Raw genomic sequence first — 18,877 nt, forward strand, 5'->3', positions numbered from 1 at the left:
ATTGCAGTTTCTTGCTTCTCCTGAACTAGAGGATGTTTGGACATTTATATAAACAGCATATTAAAAGGTACTAATTTCATTTTATCTACATTAGTGCCTGCTGAATATTCAATATTAAGAAATTTCCTCTTCATCTTGAATAAGCATGAGGAGGTCGTGGCAGTCCAAATGTCCCGCTGACCTCAGTCCCTCAATTGCAGGCCCTCACTAGAGGTGTGGCTCAGCACCAAAGGAAGGGACAGTGGTTTCTATCACCAGCATCCCAGGACAGGGCATGTTCCAGCTGGGCCATTCCTGTCTGATCAGAGATCCTACTGACACTAGAAGGAAAAGAAGGGACGGATATATTTCTTAGTTCCTATTTTATGAGCATATATTATTATCGCTTGTGCTTTTTTATGTACAAGCACAGCCTTAAAGATTCTCCAGTTGATGGCTTTGCTCTTATTTTCCCTCACTCTGCACGTCATCTGCTGTCTGAGTTTGGGTTTAGGGGATGGTGATGGGTGTGAGAAAGAACAGACAGCTGGTCATGCCCAGATTTAGCGCCACATCAGCTTAACTAATAAAGAGTCACTTTCGGCAGAAAGTTAGTATTTGCAAAGGAAAGACCTTAAACTCCAAAGTCACAGACTGTGGCATTTAGAGGCAGCAGTCACAGCATGAATGATAACTTGAGGGGGGATACTGTTCGATGTTTGAACTATCTGAAGGGATGTTCCAATTGGTTGGAGAGCTTATTGAGTGTGGCCTCTATTGATCATATACTATTTTCAGATATTAGCTCGTGTTTGAAGATCGAAGGAAATGAGCAAGTGTTTCAGTGTTTCTTGGTAAATTCATTCCATAGCATTATAACTACAGGGAAAGTTACTATCTGTTCATTCTAGTTCAGTCAGTAGCACCACCGTAGTCACAGATACAGTGGAGGAAGACAGGTTTAACTAGGGAAGTATCAGTTTTAGTCAGGACTGAGTTTTTTATTAATTACAGCAAAGACACTGGATTAAAGAAAATTCAAGACTATTACTGAATTATTAGAATAGCTGTTCACTTTTAAGGACTCTTTTAGTACCTCTCTAAAAAAGGTAATATGAAAAGTCATTTAATTTGAAGTCAGCTTTGAAGGCTCCAAGAATGTGTTACTTACCAATTACAATTTAATCTGGAATGAAAACTATGCAAATGGATTTTTAAGTTAATGTTTGAGAAGGAATTGTCTTTGTTTCTATATTTTATATTATTTATTATAGATATTCATTCACTCATTCAAGGAGCACTTTTTGGGTCACCCAACACTTGGGAATGCATTCTGCTAGGCACTGGAGTGTCTGCAAAGGTACGGATGACAGTGTTCCTTACTAAAGGCGCTTACAGTGAGAGAAGACACGATGACGTGTGAGTTTGAGCTGCTGGAGAAGTTACGTGACGTCCTAACGTACACGTAAGAACAGGCACACAGCTTCTCCCTTTCCTCCTAATGTCCACACAGAATGTTATTAATGAACAAAAGGAGTAAAATATACTAACGTACTCCCTAAATATTTCCTAAATCCTGGTCTTATATCTCACAGAACAGTCACCTAGGAGTTTTAGTGTTGGGTCGAAGAGAACCGTTAGTAGAGCCACACAGAAGCCTTGGTGGCAGTGAGAGCGGTAGGAATGGGGCAGACGCTGTCCTGGGGATCGCTGTACGGGTCCCTCTGGGAAGCTTAGCGGGGGTGCTTCTTTGACCTGTTTGCTACCTTGTGGGCTAGACGCCCACAGCACTGCGCAGGCTGCCTACCTGTGAGGTCACAGTAAGGAGGATGCAGACGGAAGGGAAGGGGAGGAAGACAATTCCGGCTCCATCTCCAGGCTGCAGTGGGGCCAACCTGCAGGCAGCACCATTTTGGGGACACCGTGTAGCCACTCTGATGATATAAAACCCTGAGAGAATTGGCTTAGGTCTGCCAGAAGAACAAAAACGACACTGCGACATCCACCGGGATAACAAGCTTAAGTGGGATGTGTGAAATGCTTTAGAAAGTTTATTGTGATTTCTGTTTCTGAAAGGAAGCAGCCTCTCTTTATTCATTAACTCCGTCATCATAAGAATGTTTATATGAACCATTTTCAGATCCAGTAATAAGGAAAAAGTCCTTTTACAGATGGTAAAGAAAGACCTTTATTGATGGATTTAAGTTTTTGTATCATGTTGCTATGGACAGAATTGTGTTCCCCAGAAATTCATACACTGAAGCCCTAATGCCCAATGTGATGGTATTTGGAGATGAGGCCTTGCAGGTCTTTAGGTTTAGATGAGGTCATGAGGGTGGGACCCTCAGGATGGGATCAGTGTCCTTATAGGAAGAGGGACCAGAGATCTCCTTCTCTCTCTGCCATGTGAGGACTCAGTGAGAAAGCAGCCATCTGCAAGCCAGGAAGGGAGCCCTCAGCAAAAGCTGGGTCTGCTGGCACCTTGGTCTTGGTCTTGACTTCTCAGCCTTCAGAACTACGGGAAAATAGATTTCTATTGTTTTAGTCACCTAGTGTACGGTATTTTGCTATGGCAGCCTGAGCTGACTACTACACATGTAAAGAGTATCAAAAATAACTAAGTAATCTGTTTAAACTTCTCCATGAAACTTCTGCTAAATGGTAATTACTGATAAAATGTAGGCACTTAACTAGGTGTGAAATCGCCCTTCTATGTTTTACTATGTTATCCATCCCTGAGTAAGTAAAGGAAAAGTAAAAAGAGAATTGTCGTTAATTAATCACATATCTTAACACTCATCAGCCATGCATCAGCGTAGTTTACTTTTAATATCATCAAAAGCAATAAATGGTACCTGACATCCTCTTTGGAATTTCTCTGGTGTTATCCAGTCTTCAAGCATTCTCAGAATGGAAGCTCCCTATGATGGAAAAGAGTCACAGATTAAACGAATAAGCAAATATCACTGATAGCTATTGTGACGGGCATTTCGTGACCATATTTGTGAGATTTCTTCAAGATAATTCTACCAAATCACATGGTTATAGCTCTATGGTTTTAGGATAAAAATACCACTTGGCACACCCCCATGTATCTATGATTCTAAAGCAACTAAAAGGTAAAGAGACATTGATAAAATGGTCATCGTTTCAGTGATGAGGTTTGCATAATTATTGCACTTCACCAAATGAACCAGCAGATGGGGTTTTCCTAAGGAAAGAGAAACAAAGTTTCAGAAAAATCATGTTCTTTGATGAATAAGGAAAGTAGTTTCAGGATAAAATTCTGGCTACGTATTAAACATATAAACTTTTGGAAAAAATGATTATATTTCACAGAGGGGAGTAGATAGTTGAGGAATTATCTAGTCAGATAGTTTAACATAAATAGATGTATCATTTAGGCATACAAGCCTTCTCTTCAAAAGTGGTTTTATTTCATTTGGTTTTCTTTAGTCTGAAGAATCTGATGAATACCTCTGCTCTCTACTTTCTTTTCACATATTTTAACATTAGTACTAAAATGCCCTATTTATAAAATTTTAAATCAATTTTCAAGTAACTGACCAAAAAACCATTTAAGTTAGTAGTTGTTACTATAATTTATTAAGTATTATAAATTATTTTTGTACCTGGTAGAAGGCTAAACTCTTACAAAGATTTATTTATTTCTGACCTAGTATCTTAAACCATGAAGTATGTAGGACTCAGGAAGAAACTGATTCAATAAATAAAAACTTCTCATGTGAATTATTAGAATATACCATCAGTGGATTAGAAATTTTTATTTTAACAGACAGATCAAAAGGAATCATTGACAATGTGAAAGAAAATGAATTAAAAAAGCCTGAAAAAATGCCATAGGACTAATATAAGAGGGGAAGATAAAAAATACACTGCTGTAAATTTCAAACTCTGTGTCTAGGAGGCTTTTTTTACTCAAGCCAGTTTGATCTAGTATTTACTTTAGTAACTATAATAGTGTCTTAAGCACAACTTTAGCTATCACCCAGGAAAACAAAATGTGTGTATTAGTTTGCAGCGGCTTTAGAGCAACTTAACATAGTGGTTAAGCCAGGAGAGGCCGAGGTGGAAAACGACTAAATTATTTGCAGGCAGGTGTGGAATACGTGTAGAGCAGAAGCTACAGGAGATGTTGTGGGAGAAAATGGGTAACAAAACTTTGGGTCACTATAGATTTTCAGCAACATTTCATAAAATTATAATGGATTAAAATGCCCCTTTTACAACACGCTACCAAAGTCATCTTATTTAAAATGGATAAAAGTAATTCCTTCAAACTGAGTCGGATTTAAATGCTTATTGGAAGCACTAAAGGATTCTACTAGAAAAGGTGTCCACATATATGGCATTTCTCACTGGTCACATGGGCAGAAAAAGAAGATTTAGTGTTTTTTAAAAAAATCAAATAAAAATTTAAAATTTGATGCTTAAAGTGTAAACATTCAATTATCAGAATGAGAGCTGTTATAAACAGAAGAGGAAAGAGAAATTTTTAAAAATCTGTTTCACTATTCCGTGACAATGACCAGCATTGATCAATATCACGGAAGAGCACAAACTACTGAATATTCAACACTCGGAACAAGTTCTACACTGTTTCCCAAAGCCCATTATCATAGTCTGACCATTCTTACCATTTGTAGGCATTTACTCAAAGAAAAGCCACTAAACAGCAAGACATTCAAAACAATGTCATATTTTCCCCACCTTGCTATAGGAGATTCCATCAAAAACAGATGTTATTTCAGCAGGAGTTGCCACAGTGACAACAATTGGGTGTGAAGACATCAAAGAATCATCCTCTTGAACAGGTAAGACATCTTCAAGTAGGATCTGGTCAAGCTGAAATGGCAGAATGAGCCAAAGAAATACAGCACTTCCTTTAAACTGGTTCATATTTCAAAATATCATTTATATAATACAAATTGGCAGAAAATAAATGACAAACTATTTAAAACAAGCACTAGGTGTTCAAATTAGTCATATTTTGCACTGATGGGTCTATACTGATTCCATTCCCTTCTCCTATTTATAAATAACGCCTTTGACTTCGCCCCCATGTGACAGGCCAAGAAGACACAAGCATCTGTGAATTCTGTCTATTACTTCTGTGTGACTTTTGACATGCGCTGTCTTTCCAAGCCCTGTTTCCATATCCATGCAATGGGAACGATGCTATCACCTCACTGATTTATTCTAAGAATTAGTGAGGAAGTGTGTTGATTTGCCGAAAATTGATGTGCAGATTTTTTTTCCATCAACTAATCATTGGAATTTGGATGATTCATAATTGATTGAAGATGACATTAGCTTTCGCTTTGGTTCTAATCATCGTCTTCTCATTCCAGTCCTGGCTTTTCTCAGCAAAATAGAGCAGTTGAGAAGTCTAGCTCCATGGTCAGACTTCCTTGGTTTAAAGCTCAGTTTTTCCACTTTCTAAATATGTAAATTTAAGCAAGTTCCCTCACCCATTAAATAGGGGTAATGATGGCGTCTACATTTCAGAATCGTGCAGAGGATTCAATGAGATAATGCCTGGCAAGCATTTGGCCTCATAGCTGGGACAGAAGGAAAACTAACACATCAGCTGCTATTATGATTTTGACTCTTAATCAATTAGATTCCGAAGTTTAACTCTGTTATAAAAATATCAAAAGCTCTCTTGATCTTACTTAATGAAAAATCTTTCCAAAAAAGGAGCATGCTATGTTAGTTTGTATTTTCCAATTTTGTGATTTCCATTTATAAGAGGCAAGGTACTATTGTCAAGTGATGACTGCCAATCAAGGGAATTTTGACTTGGATTTTCATTGTTGCACTCCTAAAATGTTCAGGCAAGTAGAAGGAATCTTGTTCTCGGCATCAGGAGATCTGACTCTAGTCTTGGTTGTGCTACAAATTGTCTGTGTGAGAGTGGAAAGTTATATTCCTTTCCTGGGCAGCAGATTTTCACCTGTAAAATGGGCTCCACCATTGGGGTACTCATCAAGCTCTCACAATGTATCTTTATTTATGTTTCCCCTTCACCTAGCAGACCTTAAATCAGGAACTCCTTAAGGGCAGGAAATGTGTTTTATTCAATTTTGGGTCCTCTATGGTGTTCACTGAATGAAGAATGAATGAGTTGGATCATGTGATTAAATGTCATTTAAGAACTGCCTACTTACTAAATTCTTCTGAAATTTAATTGATGTTTTTGAAACTGAAATTGGAATATTAAAATGTTAAATATATATTATATATACAATATAATATTGTAATTTTTTATAATATCTGAATATAAGAAGGGCATCAGATTACTTTATAGAAAATAAAGAACAAAATAATTTTTCATTTATATAGTTTAATTTCAATAAATTATGAAATCAGACATTTTCAACATAGATGAGTGGTTCTCAACTAGAGGAAACTTTGTTCCCATGGGAACATCTGGAAATTTGTGGGGACAATTTTTATTTGACAACTGGCACAGGAGGGTTACTGGCATCTAGTAGATATAGACCAGGGATGCTGCTAAATATCCTACAATACACAGGACAACCCTCCACAGCAAAGAATTATCTGACCCAAAATGTCAATAGTTCCATGGTTGAAAAACCCTGATGTAGATTAAGATTTTTAAAGAAGCAACTGTTGCAAATTAACTGGTTCACTTTGTAAAGTGGGTTGTGGAAACTGCAAGGGCTTCAAGCGTTCAACATTGTCTTTTTATTCTGTCCAGTAGAGGGCAGTAGTCTACACAGTACAGAACCTCCTGTCCTCTACTTTCACACATCTACACGCTTACACTTTCATAGACACAAACAGAGAAGAATACTTACACTATCTAAGTATAAATAAAAACACATCTAGCTTTTTGGAAAAGCATATCTGTAGAGTTCACAGAAGCCTCTGTTCCAGGCCCCTCAGGGACACACAAGACTGTAATAGTAATTACATGTACGTGTTGGGAGCTTCTAAGCTTACAAGATACAGAACAATGTTCTTTCATAGAGGGGAGAACTGACTCAAAGAGGAGATGTAACTTGCTCACAGTCACCTTCCCTGTAATGCAGCTAGGAAATGATGCATCCATGATTTGAACTTGAGTCTCACTACTGAGTTTGCACTCTTACCTCTTTACCCAACTATCTCAGCAACTTAGGTAAGGTAAGTCGTGTACAAAATTAATCTTAGACATTTTTCAAAAGGCTAGCACTCCAGATACTTTCTTGGACGCAGAGTTGGCATTGTCTAAGCTAGAAATTTTTTTCCTGCCTTGACACGTGTTCTTGAGTGACTCTACCAAGGATATCCTCAGATCGTAGGGGTCAGTTGCCCTCTAGGGCCTGGGCTCTTAGCAAGTACAGTTCAGTGGAGCCAGCTCGCTCCACCCCACTCTCACCACGGAAGTGCCAATTCACCAGTGCTCTTGGCCCCACACTTGGGCCATTGTCCTGGCCCAAAGGCTTCCATCTGCTTTGCGTGAGGAAAACAGATCTGGAGCCTAGGCATCCAGGGCTCACCATCTGCCACTCTCCTTCTGCGTGGTTCACTCCCAGGAACTCAAAGAAGGATGCAAACCCCTCATTGAGCCACAGGTCTTCCCACCAGTCCATGGTCACAATATTTCCAAACCACTGAAATTACAAGCAATAAAGAGAGAGTTAAATTCTCATGCCTTTGGTAGAGAGGCCTAGAAAATTTCAATAGTAATTTGTTCTCGTAAATTTTGTCACTTGACACAGAAGTGGCAGGCATTGTACTTAGCATTTGTTTCCTGCTCTATTTCTCCTGGTTTTTAAAAGGTCTTAAATTCTCCTCAGTCTATTGCCTTTACTTAGGTATTCCTGAGAACATTTAAAGTTATAGGAAGGCCTCTTGCGTATTTACTAAAGGCAAAACGAGGTGTCTTAAAAGTTCCTTTATGGTAAAATGTTAGCACTAAGAAAAACTTTCAGGCAGGATTTTCTGAGTGGGCTATTTATTTTCTAAGTTATAATTAATTTCAATTATTCCTGTGGTCTTAAGCCACTTCTCAAAACAAGCTAATCGGTGCTAAGATGCCATACCTGATGCACAAGTTCATGGCTAACCACACTGGCCACCCTCTGTTGGTTTGACGAGGCTGATTCCTCAGGGTCATAAAGCAGGTTCGTTTCCCTGTAAGTGATGAGCCCCCAGTTCTCCATGGCGCCAGTGCCAAAATCTGGAATAGCTATTTGATCTACGGAAAAGAGAGCATCCAGTGAGAAATACATTCTTTCCACTTGTTCACAACATTTCTTACCAAATTAAGTTCTTTGGATGAATGCTTTTTAAAAAGGCTAAAAATAATTTCTTGGAGTGAAAAACAATCACGTATTTGTGCAAACTTTTCAGTCTTAATGTGCTCAAAATTTCCATGGAACCTTTCCTGTTGGCTTCAGATATCAATGTGTCTTTTATTTTTCTAAAGAAGGAAACTCATGGCAATGCTCTTTTCAAGTCTGCTATAATTTTATGTTTTTTGTTCCTCTCTGTACTTCATTTTTATTAGCTCTTTTTTTCTTCATGATTTTCACTTAAGTAACACACAGCATCTGTTTTGGGGGATAAGCTGTCAGGAATAAGAGAGTGAAGTTTTCAAATAAGGACTTAGAAATACAGAGCTTCTAAGTGCACAGAAATATATTTTTATCCAAGGATACAGAATATTAGAGAAGATAAAATTCTACTTTTTCTCTAATTCTGTACAATTTGAAGTCAACCTGATTCCCTACTAATGGAATAGCTTACCATTCACTTGTATGTATTTAATTAGTTGGACCAACACGGAATTGATTATATTCTCTCTAAATTCCCTTCCAGTCTAAAATCTTGGATTCTATCAAGACTTTGGATTCCTTATATTTGCTGGGGCCAATAAACTTAGACATACTACCCGATAGGAAGAGGCAGTATCGATCAGTTCTATCTCAAATCCCCAAACAGAAAATGTTCGACTTGATTAGTGGACAGAATACAGCTCTTCAGTTAATGAACTATAATAAGAATGTAATTTCTTTATTATTACATATAATTTAAATGAGGCATGTAAATGAAAATAAGATTTTCGTTTAACACATAAGAAAAAGTCCTTTCTTTCTGGTTAAAATGAAGATTCTTAACGTTTTTTATAAAAGAATGACAATGGATATATCTTAAATGGAGGTCATGGTTATGGCATCATGACCTTTTTGTGTTATCTTCATTCTTAGGTTTCGTTATTTTGTCACAAGAACACCATTTAAAGGATAGAGAAGTATTCCCCTCAAGGGCCAATATTTTCCATGATGTTATAAGTGTAATTTGCACCTATCTTTGAAATAAAGGAATTTTTTGTAAACTCACTTCTTTGGTGAGTATTGACATCATAATTAACTACCTCCAGTGCATTTAATTTTGCGAGGTATAATAAGTGCAGAAGTCATTTCTAAGGAAAGTCTGTGACAGAGTCAATTCTGAAAGGGTTGAAAATGCATATAGAAGTATGAAGAAGAAGTAGGAGGACAGAGGGAGGAAGAAAGAGAGGGAGAGACGGGGGAGATAAGTTTGTGAGATTTTTGCTTCCCAGGTTATCTTGGGCGATAAAAGTGAGATAAAGAGAAAAAAGACTTTTAAATTAATGTGCTTAACATTTTATTAAATATTATTCTGATTTTGATGAAAAGTTCTTTCTCTTTCTCCAGCTGTTAACCAATCAATAAATGGAACCACTTCCATTGAAGAGAAATGAGGCATCTACAAACTTGCTCAGAGTCACATTCCCATGTAGAGAATTTGGCTTTCCAGTTGCTTCGCATTGATTCTTTCTCAAAGTAAGGGCAGAAACAGAAATGGAGAAGTCAGTTGTTGGTTGGTTTGTTTTCTTGTCGCCTTAATTTCATCCCTACAGACACCCATATGGGTGTTACCCTTAAAGTCTTTGCTACTACTACTCAAGCTTACTAATAAAGCATTTCTGCTACTGATAGAAGTGTCACACCATTCTGATTATAACCTTATTTTATTTTAAAAGTAAAACATGCCCCCAATATTAAAAAAATTATTTATGGAAGGAGCACCAGTGTCTCATTTTAACTTCTGGAGAATCTAGAATTAATGTTGTACAAGAATGGGAAGATGGAAGCACATGGGACTCTGACAGCATCATTTATCCCTATTATTTCCCAACTCATTGATGATAGGGAGACAATGTAAGCTATCGGGGTGGGTATTGGGAAATCAACTGATCTCAGTTGCTATTTCTGGCTCCCTCATTATCAACATCTGCAGTTGTGTGCACATACTTTAATCTTTATTTGGAAATGAAAGACTATACATCAATCAGGTTAAGAACAGAGTGTAGACATTATTCTTGGAGGATCCAGACTGGATCTTTCAGCATCTACTAAGTATTGGACACGTATTGTCAGCATATAACAAAAAGACTTAGGGGTGACTATCAACTAAGGATGATAAAATGGAGGAAGTGAGTTAACTTAGGTGAAAACAAAGGCAATGTGAAAAATAAGAAATAAAAAATGACTCTTACCTAATTTAGGAAGAGAATAATTCATACCAAAGTATTCTTCAAAATAATCAAACACAGTTTTAGTTATGTTTGCAGCATATTCAGCTGTGTGCTTTTGCTCTGGCTGGACATATATAGTGAGCTATTAAACAAAACACAAACATTCAGTGAAAATTATTCTTTTTTTGATAAAACACAAAAACTATGAAATATGACATAATGGAAAGAAGGCGCGCTTCAGAGCCACGTAAGTCTAATCTGAATTTCCACTCTTTGTGGTCTTGGACAAATCACCTCACATCTCTGAGACTCATGTGTAAAGGAAAATAATACTGCATAACTCACTGAGTGATTTCAATGACTAGAAATAATGTAAGACACAATGGTTGGCATAGTGTCCAATGTATTTTTTAAATGTTATTACTTTTTTCTATTTGGAATATAGATTGTCTTTTTAATATCTATGTATCTATCTATGTATCTACCTACCTACTCATCTATCTATCCATCTATCTATCTATCTGTCATCTATCTATATCTATCTCTGTGCAATCTGTCTTTGAGGAAATGAATCATGTGATTTTTCTCATCTCAAGAGCCCTTAGATTCATGCTCTCCACTTGTGCTATCCAAGTTACCCTTCTGATATTTTAACTGTTCTGCTCCCAGAGTCTAAAATAAAATGATTCAAATTTTCCTTAGAGGGAGGCATCTTGATAAGCTACATCAATTCTTTAAGTCTCTAGGAAATTATTTTGTGCCCCTGTGACATAATTTATAAATCAAGCCAAGTAGAGACTTCCCCTTCCCCAATTCTAAGCACACACGACGAGAAGGACCAACATAATGTCGACGGAGAAGAACAATGCTGGAGTGACACTGCCTGACTTCCTGACTCACTACAAAGCTACGGTAATCAAGACAGTGTGGTATTAGCAAAAGAACAAGCAAATAGATCAACACAGCACAATAGAGAGCCCAGAAATAGACCCACATAAATATAGCCAACTGATCTTTGACAAAAGAGCAAAAACAATACAATGGAGCAAAGATAGTCTCTTCAACAAATGGTGCTAGAACTGGACATCCATATGCAAAAATATGAATCGAGACACAGACCTTACATCCTTCACAAAAAATTAACTCAAAATGGATCACAGGCCTAAATGTAAAACTCGAAACTGTAAAACTCCTAGAAGATAACACAGAAGAAAACCTAGGTGACCTTGGATAGGAGGGTGACTTCTTAGATAAAACACCAAAGGCATAATCCGTGAAAGAAACAGTTGGTAAGCTGGACTTCATTAAAAACTTCTGCTTTGTGAAAGGCAATGTCAAGAGCATGAGAAGACAAGCCACAGACTGGGAGAAAATATTTGCAAAATACACATCTGATAAAGGACTGTTACGCAAAATATACAAAGAAATCTTAAAACTCCACAAGAAGAAAACAAACAACCAAATTAAAAAATGGGCCAAAGACCTTAACAGACAGCTCACCAAAGAAGATGTACAGATGGCAAATAAGTATATGAGAAAATGCTCCACATCATATGTCATCAAGGAGATGCAAATTAAAACAACGAGATACCACTACACACCTTCTAGAATGCCAAAATTCAAAACACTGACAACACCAAATACTGGTGAGGATGTGGAGTGATGGGAGCTCTCACACTGCTGGTGGAAATGAAAAACGGTACAGCCACCATGGAAGACAGTTTGGCAGTTTCTTACAAAAGAAACATATTCTTACCATACCATCCACAATCATGCTCTGTGGTATTTACCCAAAGGAGTTTAAAACATGTCCATACAAATACCTGCACAGAGATGTTTATAGCAGCTTACTCATAATTGCCAAAACTTGGAAGCAAACCAAGATATCCTCCAGTAGATGAAGGAATAAATAAATGATGATACATCCAGACCTTGGAGTCTTATTCAGTGCTAAAAAGGAATGAGCTATCAAGCCATGAAAAGACACGGAAGAACCGAAAATGCATGTCACTAAGTGAAAGAAGCCAATCTGAAAAGGCTAGATACTGTGTGATTCCAACAACTATATGACATTCTGGAAGAGGATAAACTATGGAGACAGTAAAAATTTCAGTGGCTGCCAAGAATGGGGTTGGGAGGGAAGAGATGAAAAGGCAGAGCTTAGAGGATTTTTTTAGGGCAGTGAAAATACTCTGTATATTATGACGATGGGTAAATATCATTGTACATTTCTCCAAACCCATAAAATATACAACACCAAGTGTGAACCCGGAGGTGACTATGGACATGGGGTATTGTGATATGTCAATGTAGTTTCATCCTTGGTAAAAAACATACTATTTGGGAGATAATGAGCGAGGCTGTGTGTGGGGGAGACGAGAGGGTATATGAGAAATCTTTGTACCTTCCCCTCAACCTAGTTGTAAACCTAAAACTGTTCTGAAAAAGGAGTCTTTAAAAAAAAAAAAGATTGTGAGGAATTCAAATGAAGTATACTTGCCCAATATAAGACCTGATTCAAAACCCTCAAGTAAAGCAAAAGATAGTCGTCTGGTAAGTTCAAGCTCATCTACCTAACCGGAACCAGTGACTCATCATTAAAATAAAGGAAAAAAGGAAGAGAAATTATGCCTACTTTCCTCCTTTATTATTCCAAAGGCATTGCTAGTTTTGGTATTCATTTAAGCACCCACCCTGGGCCATCTTTTCTTAGAAGTGAGGAACAATAGAAAGATCCAATAATTTAAAGGATGGGTTCTGAAAGACCATCCCTTGAAGGACCAGTGCTCGCTCGCTGTTCTCAAAGCCACTGCTAAATGACGTTCTTGCTTCATTTGCATAAGTGAAATTGTGTTCATCTTCATCTCCAAAGGCAACAGAACTCACTCAATTATCATCCCCACCTTCTTTGAGGTTTTTGGTTTTTATTTTTGTTACTTGCCAGAAGTGGTGAGACATTTGCCCACTGCCCTCCTGTCCTCTTTGTGAACACCAACATGCATTTTCCAAGAAGTTAAGTGAAACTAAGGATCCAGTTGGTGGCCACTGAACAGAGCAAAGGAAACTGTCCCATCTGAAGTAAAAAAATCACGTTTGTGCAGGACTGCCATGTTGTAAACTGAGATTCTCACAAACTAATTAGTGTGTCAAACCTCCCTCAGAATTTCGACCACATCTATTCTCTGCCACTAAAACCCTCAAGAAGGGCACTTCCTCTCGACCTGCTCCACTGCTGTCTACACACTCTACTTTTGTGCTGCACATAATGTCTGCAAAGAGTGCTGTGCGAAGAGGGCTGAGAAAGAGGAAGAAGAGGTAGTGCGGCAGCTGGACGTGGAGCAATGTGGAGGAGAAAGGCTTTGTGTGCGTGTTCTGCCAGTGTCTTCTCATTTCCCACGCCAGCAGGCTGACTCCCTTTAAGCAGAATGCTTCTGAGGCAACATAATCTTGCTTTTCTTATTCTCTGTATTTCTGGTGTTGTCAACAACAGGAATGCAGTGCCCTTAACTAGGATTGATGTTAGTGTAAATTCAATCAAAATAAAAGTAATCCCTTCCTCTTTTGTTTCTGAGAGACTCAACCCCACAGAAGTATGTTCTGTCTTTACTGTCTGGCCAGTCTGCACGTTACCTGTGATGTATGACTCTTATTTTGAAGGGTCATAGATCATATTTTATGACCATTACTTTGATCAAGTGAGCTAAGCAATCACAGACTACATAGATACAGCCATTAATCTTGCAACGTAATTAGCCAAAGCATATCTGCGGGTGTGCCCTATCTGCCATACATCACAAATATACTTTTACTCTAAAGACTCTTCCAACATACCAACGTTGTCTGTTATTTGAGGCTTTCAGATAGTTTATGCTGCATCCATTTAACAGCAGAACACCTGTGATGTCTGGATTTGGTGATTTAAAAAAGCATCCCCCCTCCGCTGGCACCTTCCCTGGCCCTCTGCCAGGCCCTTCCTGCTCTCTGACCACACCTTCAGCTTGGGCTCCATCTGCGTCCCTCTCTCCTTTCTGTGGGCTCTGGTAGAGGTGCTAATGCGCCTCCATTATCTGCTGAGCCTCAGCACTTCTGTCCATGACAAAGTTCAGTAAATTACCCCTGAACTGTTATCACTTTTTAATCATAACTGGCTTTCTAGTTTACATGCCTGCTTTACTGAGATGATTTTTTTTTTTTTAAGCATTTGACTAGCCATTGTAGGGAGGAAGACTTTTCCTCTACCTAAATGTGGGTTCGTCTGGCCGGAGGACAAATTAAATTCACATGAGGCAGAATTGCAAGAGAAAATTAAACAAAGATTTATGAGGAACCATGGCCTGGGGCCTTTCTTCCTGAAGGAAGAAAGGGCACCAAAGAAGTGGGGTGCACAGAGTGGTTATATATGCCTAAACAGGATATTTCACATATGATTGAAATGCCCCTCCCACAATAGTCACAAGATTGCCCTGTCGGCACAGCGCTTGATGGACACAGCAGATAGTGGGTCTGCTATTTCAGAGGGCGTAGCAGGAGGCAAGTCTATTGTCTTGAGCTGGGCGGTCACAGGTGAGCGCAGCAATCAGTTCCTAGCCTAAGGACAGATGCTTAATCCTTAAAGAAATGCCACCGTTGGGAGGGGGTGGGAAGTCAGTTTCAGGAGGTTACCAGACAAGCACAATAAAATGCAGGTTTAAGTCCTTGCCTTTGGCATTGATTAAGAGTTTCTAGAGAGAAGGTCATCTCCTTTCTTCTGCCTGGTACAGAGAGGGAGGCACCTTTACAGATGGAGATTTCCTTTACAATGTAAATGTCTCCTAACAAAGGGCAAGCAAGTTCCACCCCTCAGAGCCTCCTCCCCTGTCCCAGTTTATCAGAAGCAATCAGCCTCAAATAATCCTGAAAAGAGACATATCTTGGGGTGGCCTGTTTCAGGTCCCCACACCATATTGAAATGGCATGGAGTCGGGAGGGAGACAAGCATGCATGTTCTTCTTCTTTCTCTTTCTTTTCTTCTACAAAAGTCACATATGCCTTTATTATTCAAGACTCTATTAAGGGTTAAATATAAAATTTATATGTAAGCTGTATAACTTAACTTTATAAGTAAATATAAATATGAAGTTTGTAAGGTACCTCACCTCCATGGTATTTTTCCCCCAAACCCAAAACCCCAGTCTGATCAAGAGAAAACATCAGACAAACCCAAACTGAGGGACATTCTACAAAATATCTGACCAGTACTCTTCAAAAGTGTCAAGATCATTAAAAACATGGAAAGAAAGAAAATGTCACAGGTTGGACGAGATTAAGGAGACACTGTGACTAAATGCAATGTTACCACATTGGATCTTGGAACAGAAAAAGCACATTAGTGGGAAAACTGTGAAATCCAAATAAAGGCTGTAGTCTAGTTAATAGTTTTGTACAAACATTAATTTCTTAGTTTTGACAAATGTAAGATAAATGGTTATTTAAGACGTTAACAGTGGGGGAAGCTGGGTGAACGTTACATGCGGACGCTCTGTTGAATCTTTGCAACTCTTCTCTAAATCTAAAATTATTTCGAAACAAGAAGTTTAAAAATATTTCTGAGTATTAAAACAACGGAAATTTTTTAAAATAAGACTATTTCCATGTAGGGGAATGCATAAATTAAAATCCATGGTGTAAAACCTAAAACTGCTCTAAAAAAATTAAGTATCAAAAAAAACCCCCATGCCATACGTATTTCCTGCCCTCAACCAACCTTCCCAGTGGACTAATGGAAACAAGTAAGAAGACGAGGCAAGTAGGGAGGGTTCATTCACAGGTACAATTCTAGGTGCAACTATTCAGGAAGCATCTTTTAAGACTGTTTTGGAAGAAGGCACAATGAAACTTCTTTTACTGAGTTTTTAGAATTCGCATGGTTATGGTATAATTAAATGGAGTGACTAAGTAAGTGGCTGACACTTTCCACCAGCATCCTCTTAGTGAGCACTTCTTCCCAACTCCTCCTCTAATCACGAAAGCCAAGACCTAACTAATCTCCAGTAAGCTAACTGCTCCTTTTTGCACATCCTTCTTTATAAAAGACAGGTCAAACGCTCCAAAGAAATTCAAGGCCTCATTAGCACTCACTCTCAGGAACAGGATCACTCTTGCCATTTAACTTGTCCTGAATGTGGTGCCTAGAAGACTATTGAAAACTGGAAATTCTGCCAAAGTTACTGAGGACATAGGTCAAATGTACCTCAGATGGCGTCGCAAACCTAATAACGCAAAACAGTTTTATATATGGTAAAATAGGGGAATTTTCCTTTTCCTACTTGCTTTTTCTCTTCCAAATTTTCTATAATGTATATGTATTAAACCTATAATTTTCAAAACTTAAAAATATGTTTATAATCCACATTGTTCTGGATTTGAAAATGGACTGCAGGATATTCCAATGCAGGGACTTTGAGCTGAATTATCAGGTTAATAACATGCTTATTGGGGATATTGTTTCCCATGATATGACTCTTGAAAGAGCAATAAAAGTACATTTTATTGATAGCTTGAAAGTTAATTCACATGACTAGAAAGTCATATAATCTCTCTACACTTCGTACAGTTCAGGGACTTTTTTTTTTTTTTTAGGCTAGAATTCAGTGATTTCATTTACTTTAAAACCTTTAACCAATCAACTAAACCTGAAAAAGATCTCAAGAGTAGATTTCCTGCCAACAGAGTTGTAAAAAATCCTTCCATCAATGGATGGCCTCAATTGTTCCTAAATTACTCCAGGTAACTCTCCAAGTTACTCTGTCTTTTTCAGGACTGAATCAAATTGCAATGCAACTTATATTCAAAAAAGGAAATATGCAGAATTAAAAGTCTTCTGAGCTACCTTCCAAACTCAGTTACTTTTTTTCTTAAGAATTTTTTAAGATTGGGCCCTCCAGTCTAATTTTTTCTCATGAGCAATAAGGACTTTTTAACATAATGAGCAGTTCAACTACTAACAGCTGCTATGTTCTCGCCACGTATACAATTAAGAAGCACACAGGCCTTGATTCTGTGTTTATTGATATAAAGAAACTCTTGCCAGAAGGGTGAACATACCCAAGAAAGTTTGATCAGGTTATTATAGGTTCTTGGATTGTGCAGTATAATCTGATTATGAATAACAGATGATTAATGTACCAGAATAATACTATTAGAAGCAGAACGTATAGGAATGGTTTTTTGATTCATGAATTTCTACGAAAAATGATGTATTACACAACAACTACCTAGCTCCATTTTTTTTTAACTGAAAAAATAATACAGGGACTTTGGATCAAGACGGTGCAGTAAATTGATGGTTTGATGTACCCCACTGCTCCTAAAATACAGAAATGACGATGCAACATAAAAATGCAAAACCCACAAGACGTATGAGGACTTTAAACTATATAAGCATCTCCATGGAGCTGATAAAAAACACAAAGCAGTGGGCAGGAGCTGGAGCTACAGGCTTACTAGGCTCTGGTTTTGGAAGAATTAGGAACAGGTTCCTGAGGGTCAGAGCCGGGTCGGGCTTTGGAAGCTATGCTTTAAAATTCCAACTACAACTTCTGATTGTTTTCTCATAGCTTTCTGTTTTTATTTTATGGTGATCACGTCTTCTTTATTCTCCGAGTGCAATAAAGGTTATGTGTAGGTGTGTGAATGTTTAATTTTTTATGGATTTTTATTTGGAATTATCTGTTGTTTCCTGACTTTTCACTGTTCCCCCCACTGTGTTTTTCTGGTTATTCGTCTTGGATGTTCTCTTTTATGTTGCTTGTTTTCCTCATATGCCTATTTGGCTTAGGTTGTCTGCTCAACTCTAAGAATGTAGGATGTGAGGCTGGTGTGGGTTTCCTCTGATGTTACATTTCAGTAGATTTAAATAGGGTGGTGTTCCTATAATTCTCTCTGGAGTGTGAAATCTTACTGGGGGCATTTTGCTTGAGTGTCAACAGTTAGACTTCAATTTAGAGCGAGTGGGTAGGGAGCCAGGCAGGAAGCTCCCAAATGCCAAAGAGGTGGAACTTACGGTGAATTGACATTCACATTGGATGCCTTAAAGTTCTCGCGTAAGGTTCAGTTCAACCTTTGCAGGAAACAGCCCACTGGTTCTGCAGGAGGGACAGCTCTGGTTACTGGTCTTCTGTAGACGGGGTGTGGGAGGGGCACTATTTAGTTCAGTCTCACTTTCATTGAATTCTTCTGACCTGAGTCTCTGGGAAGTGTCCAAAGAGAGTCTGGCTTTCTGTTCCTCTCTCATCAAACAGATGATCAGACAGTAATAAATTATGACAATAGTATCTTTATTTCCCACCCAAATGATGAAAACTCTGCTGATTTAAGACAAAA

At 38.1% G+C, this 18,877-nt stretch overlaps 1 protein-coding gene and 1 long non-coding RNA gene across 2 annotated transcripts in view; one reads left to right on the forward strand and one right to left on the reverse strand.

The window, feature by feature from the left end:
• Nucleotides 1-18,877, reverse strand: part of ENPEP (glutamyl aminopeptidase) — a 74,598-nt gene that overhangs the window by 38,855 nt on the left and 16,866 nt on the right. Inside the window, exons 4-8 of the mRNA XM_001502871.6 lie at nt 10,538-10,658; nt 8,055-8,209; nt 7,509-7,622; nt 4,711-4,845; nt 2,835-2,900 (exon numbers count right to left, since the gene is read on the reverse strand). Coding sequence (XP_001502921.3) covers nt 2,835-2,900; nt 4,711-4,845; nt 7,509-7,622; nt 8,055-8,209; nt 10,538-10,658 — 591 coding nt within the window. The remainder of the gene's footprint in view (nt 1-2,834; nt 2,901-4,710; nt 4,846-7,508; nt 7,623-8,054; nt 8,210-10,537; nt 10,659-18,877) is intronic.
• LOC111772591 (uncharacterized) lies at nt 4,643-9,974 on the forward strand. The gene is made up of 2 exons (XR_002806581.2): nt 4,643-4,814; nt 9,693-9,974. It is a non-coding gene; the product is annotated as an uncharacterized lncRNA (long non-coding RNA).

This window comes from Equus caballus, chromosome 2 (assembly GCF_041296265.1).
Source record: "Equus caballus isolate H_3958 breed thoroughbred chromosome 2, TB-T2T, whole genome shotgun sequence".
NCBI lineage: Eukaryota > Metazoa > Chordata > Mammalia > Perissodactyla > Equidae > Equus > Equus caballus.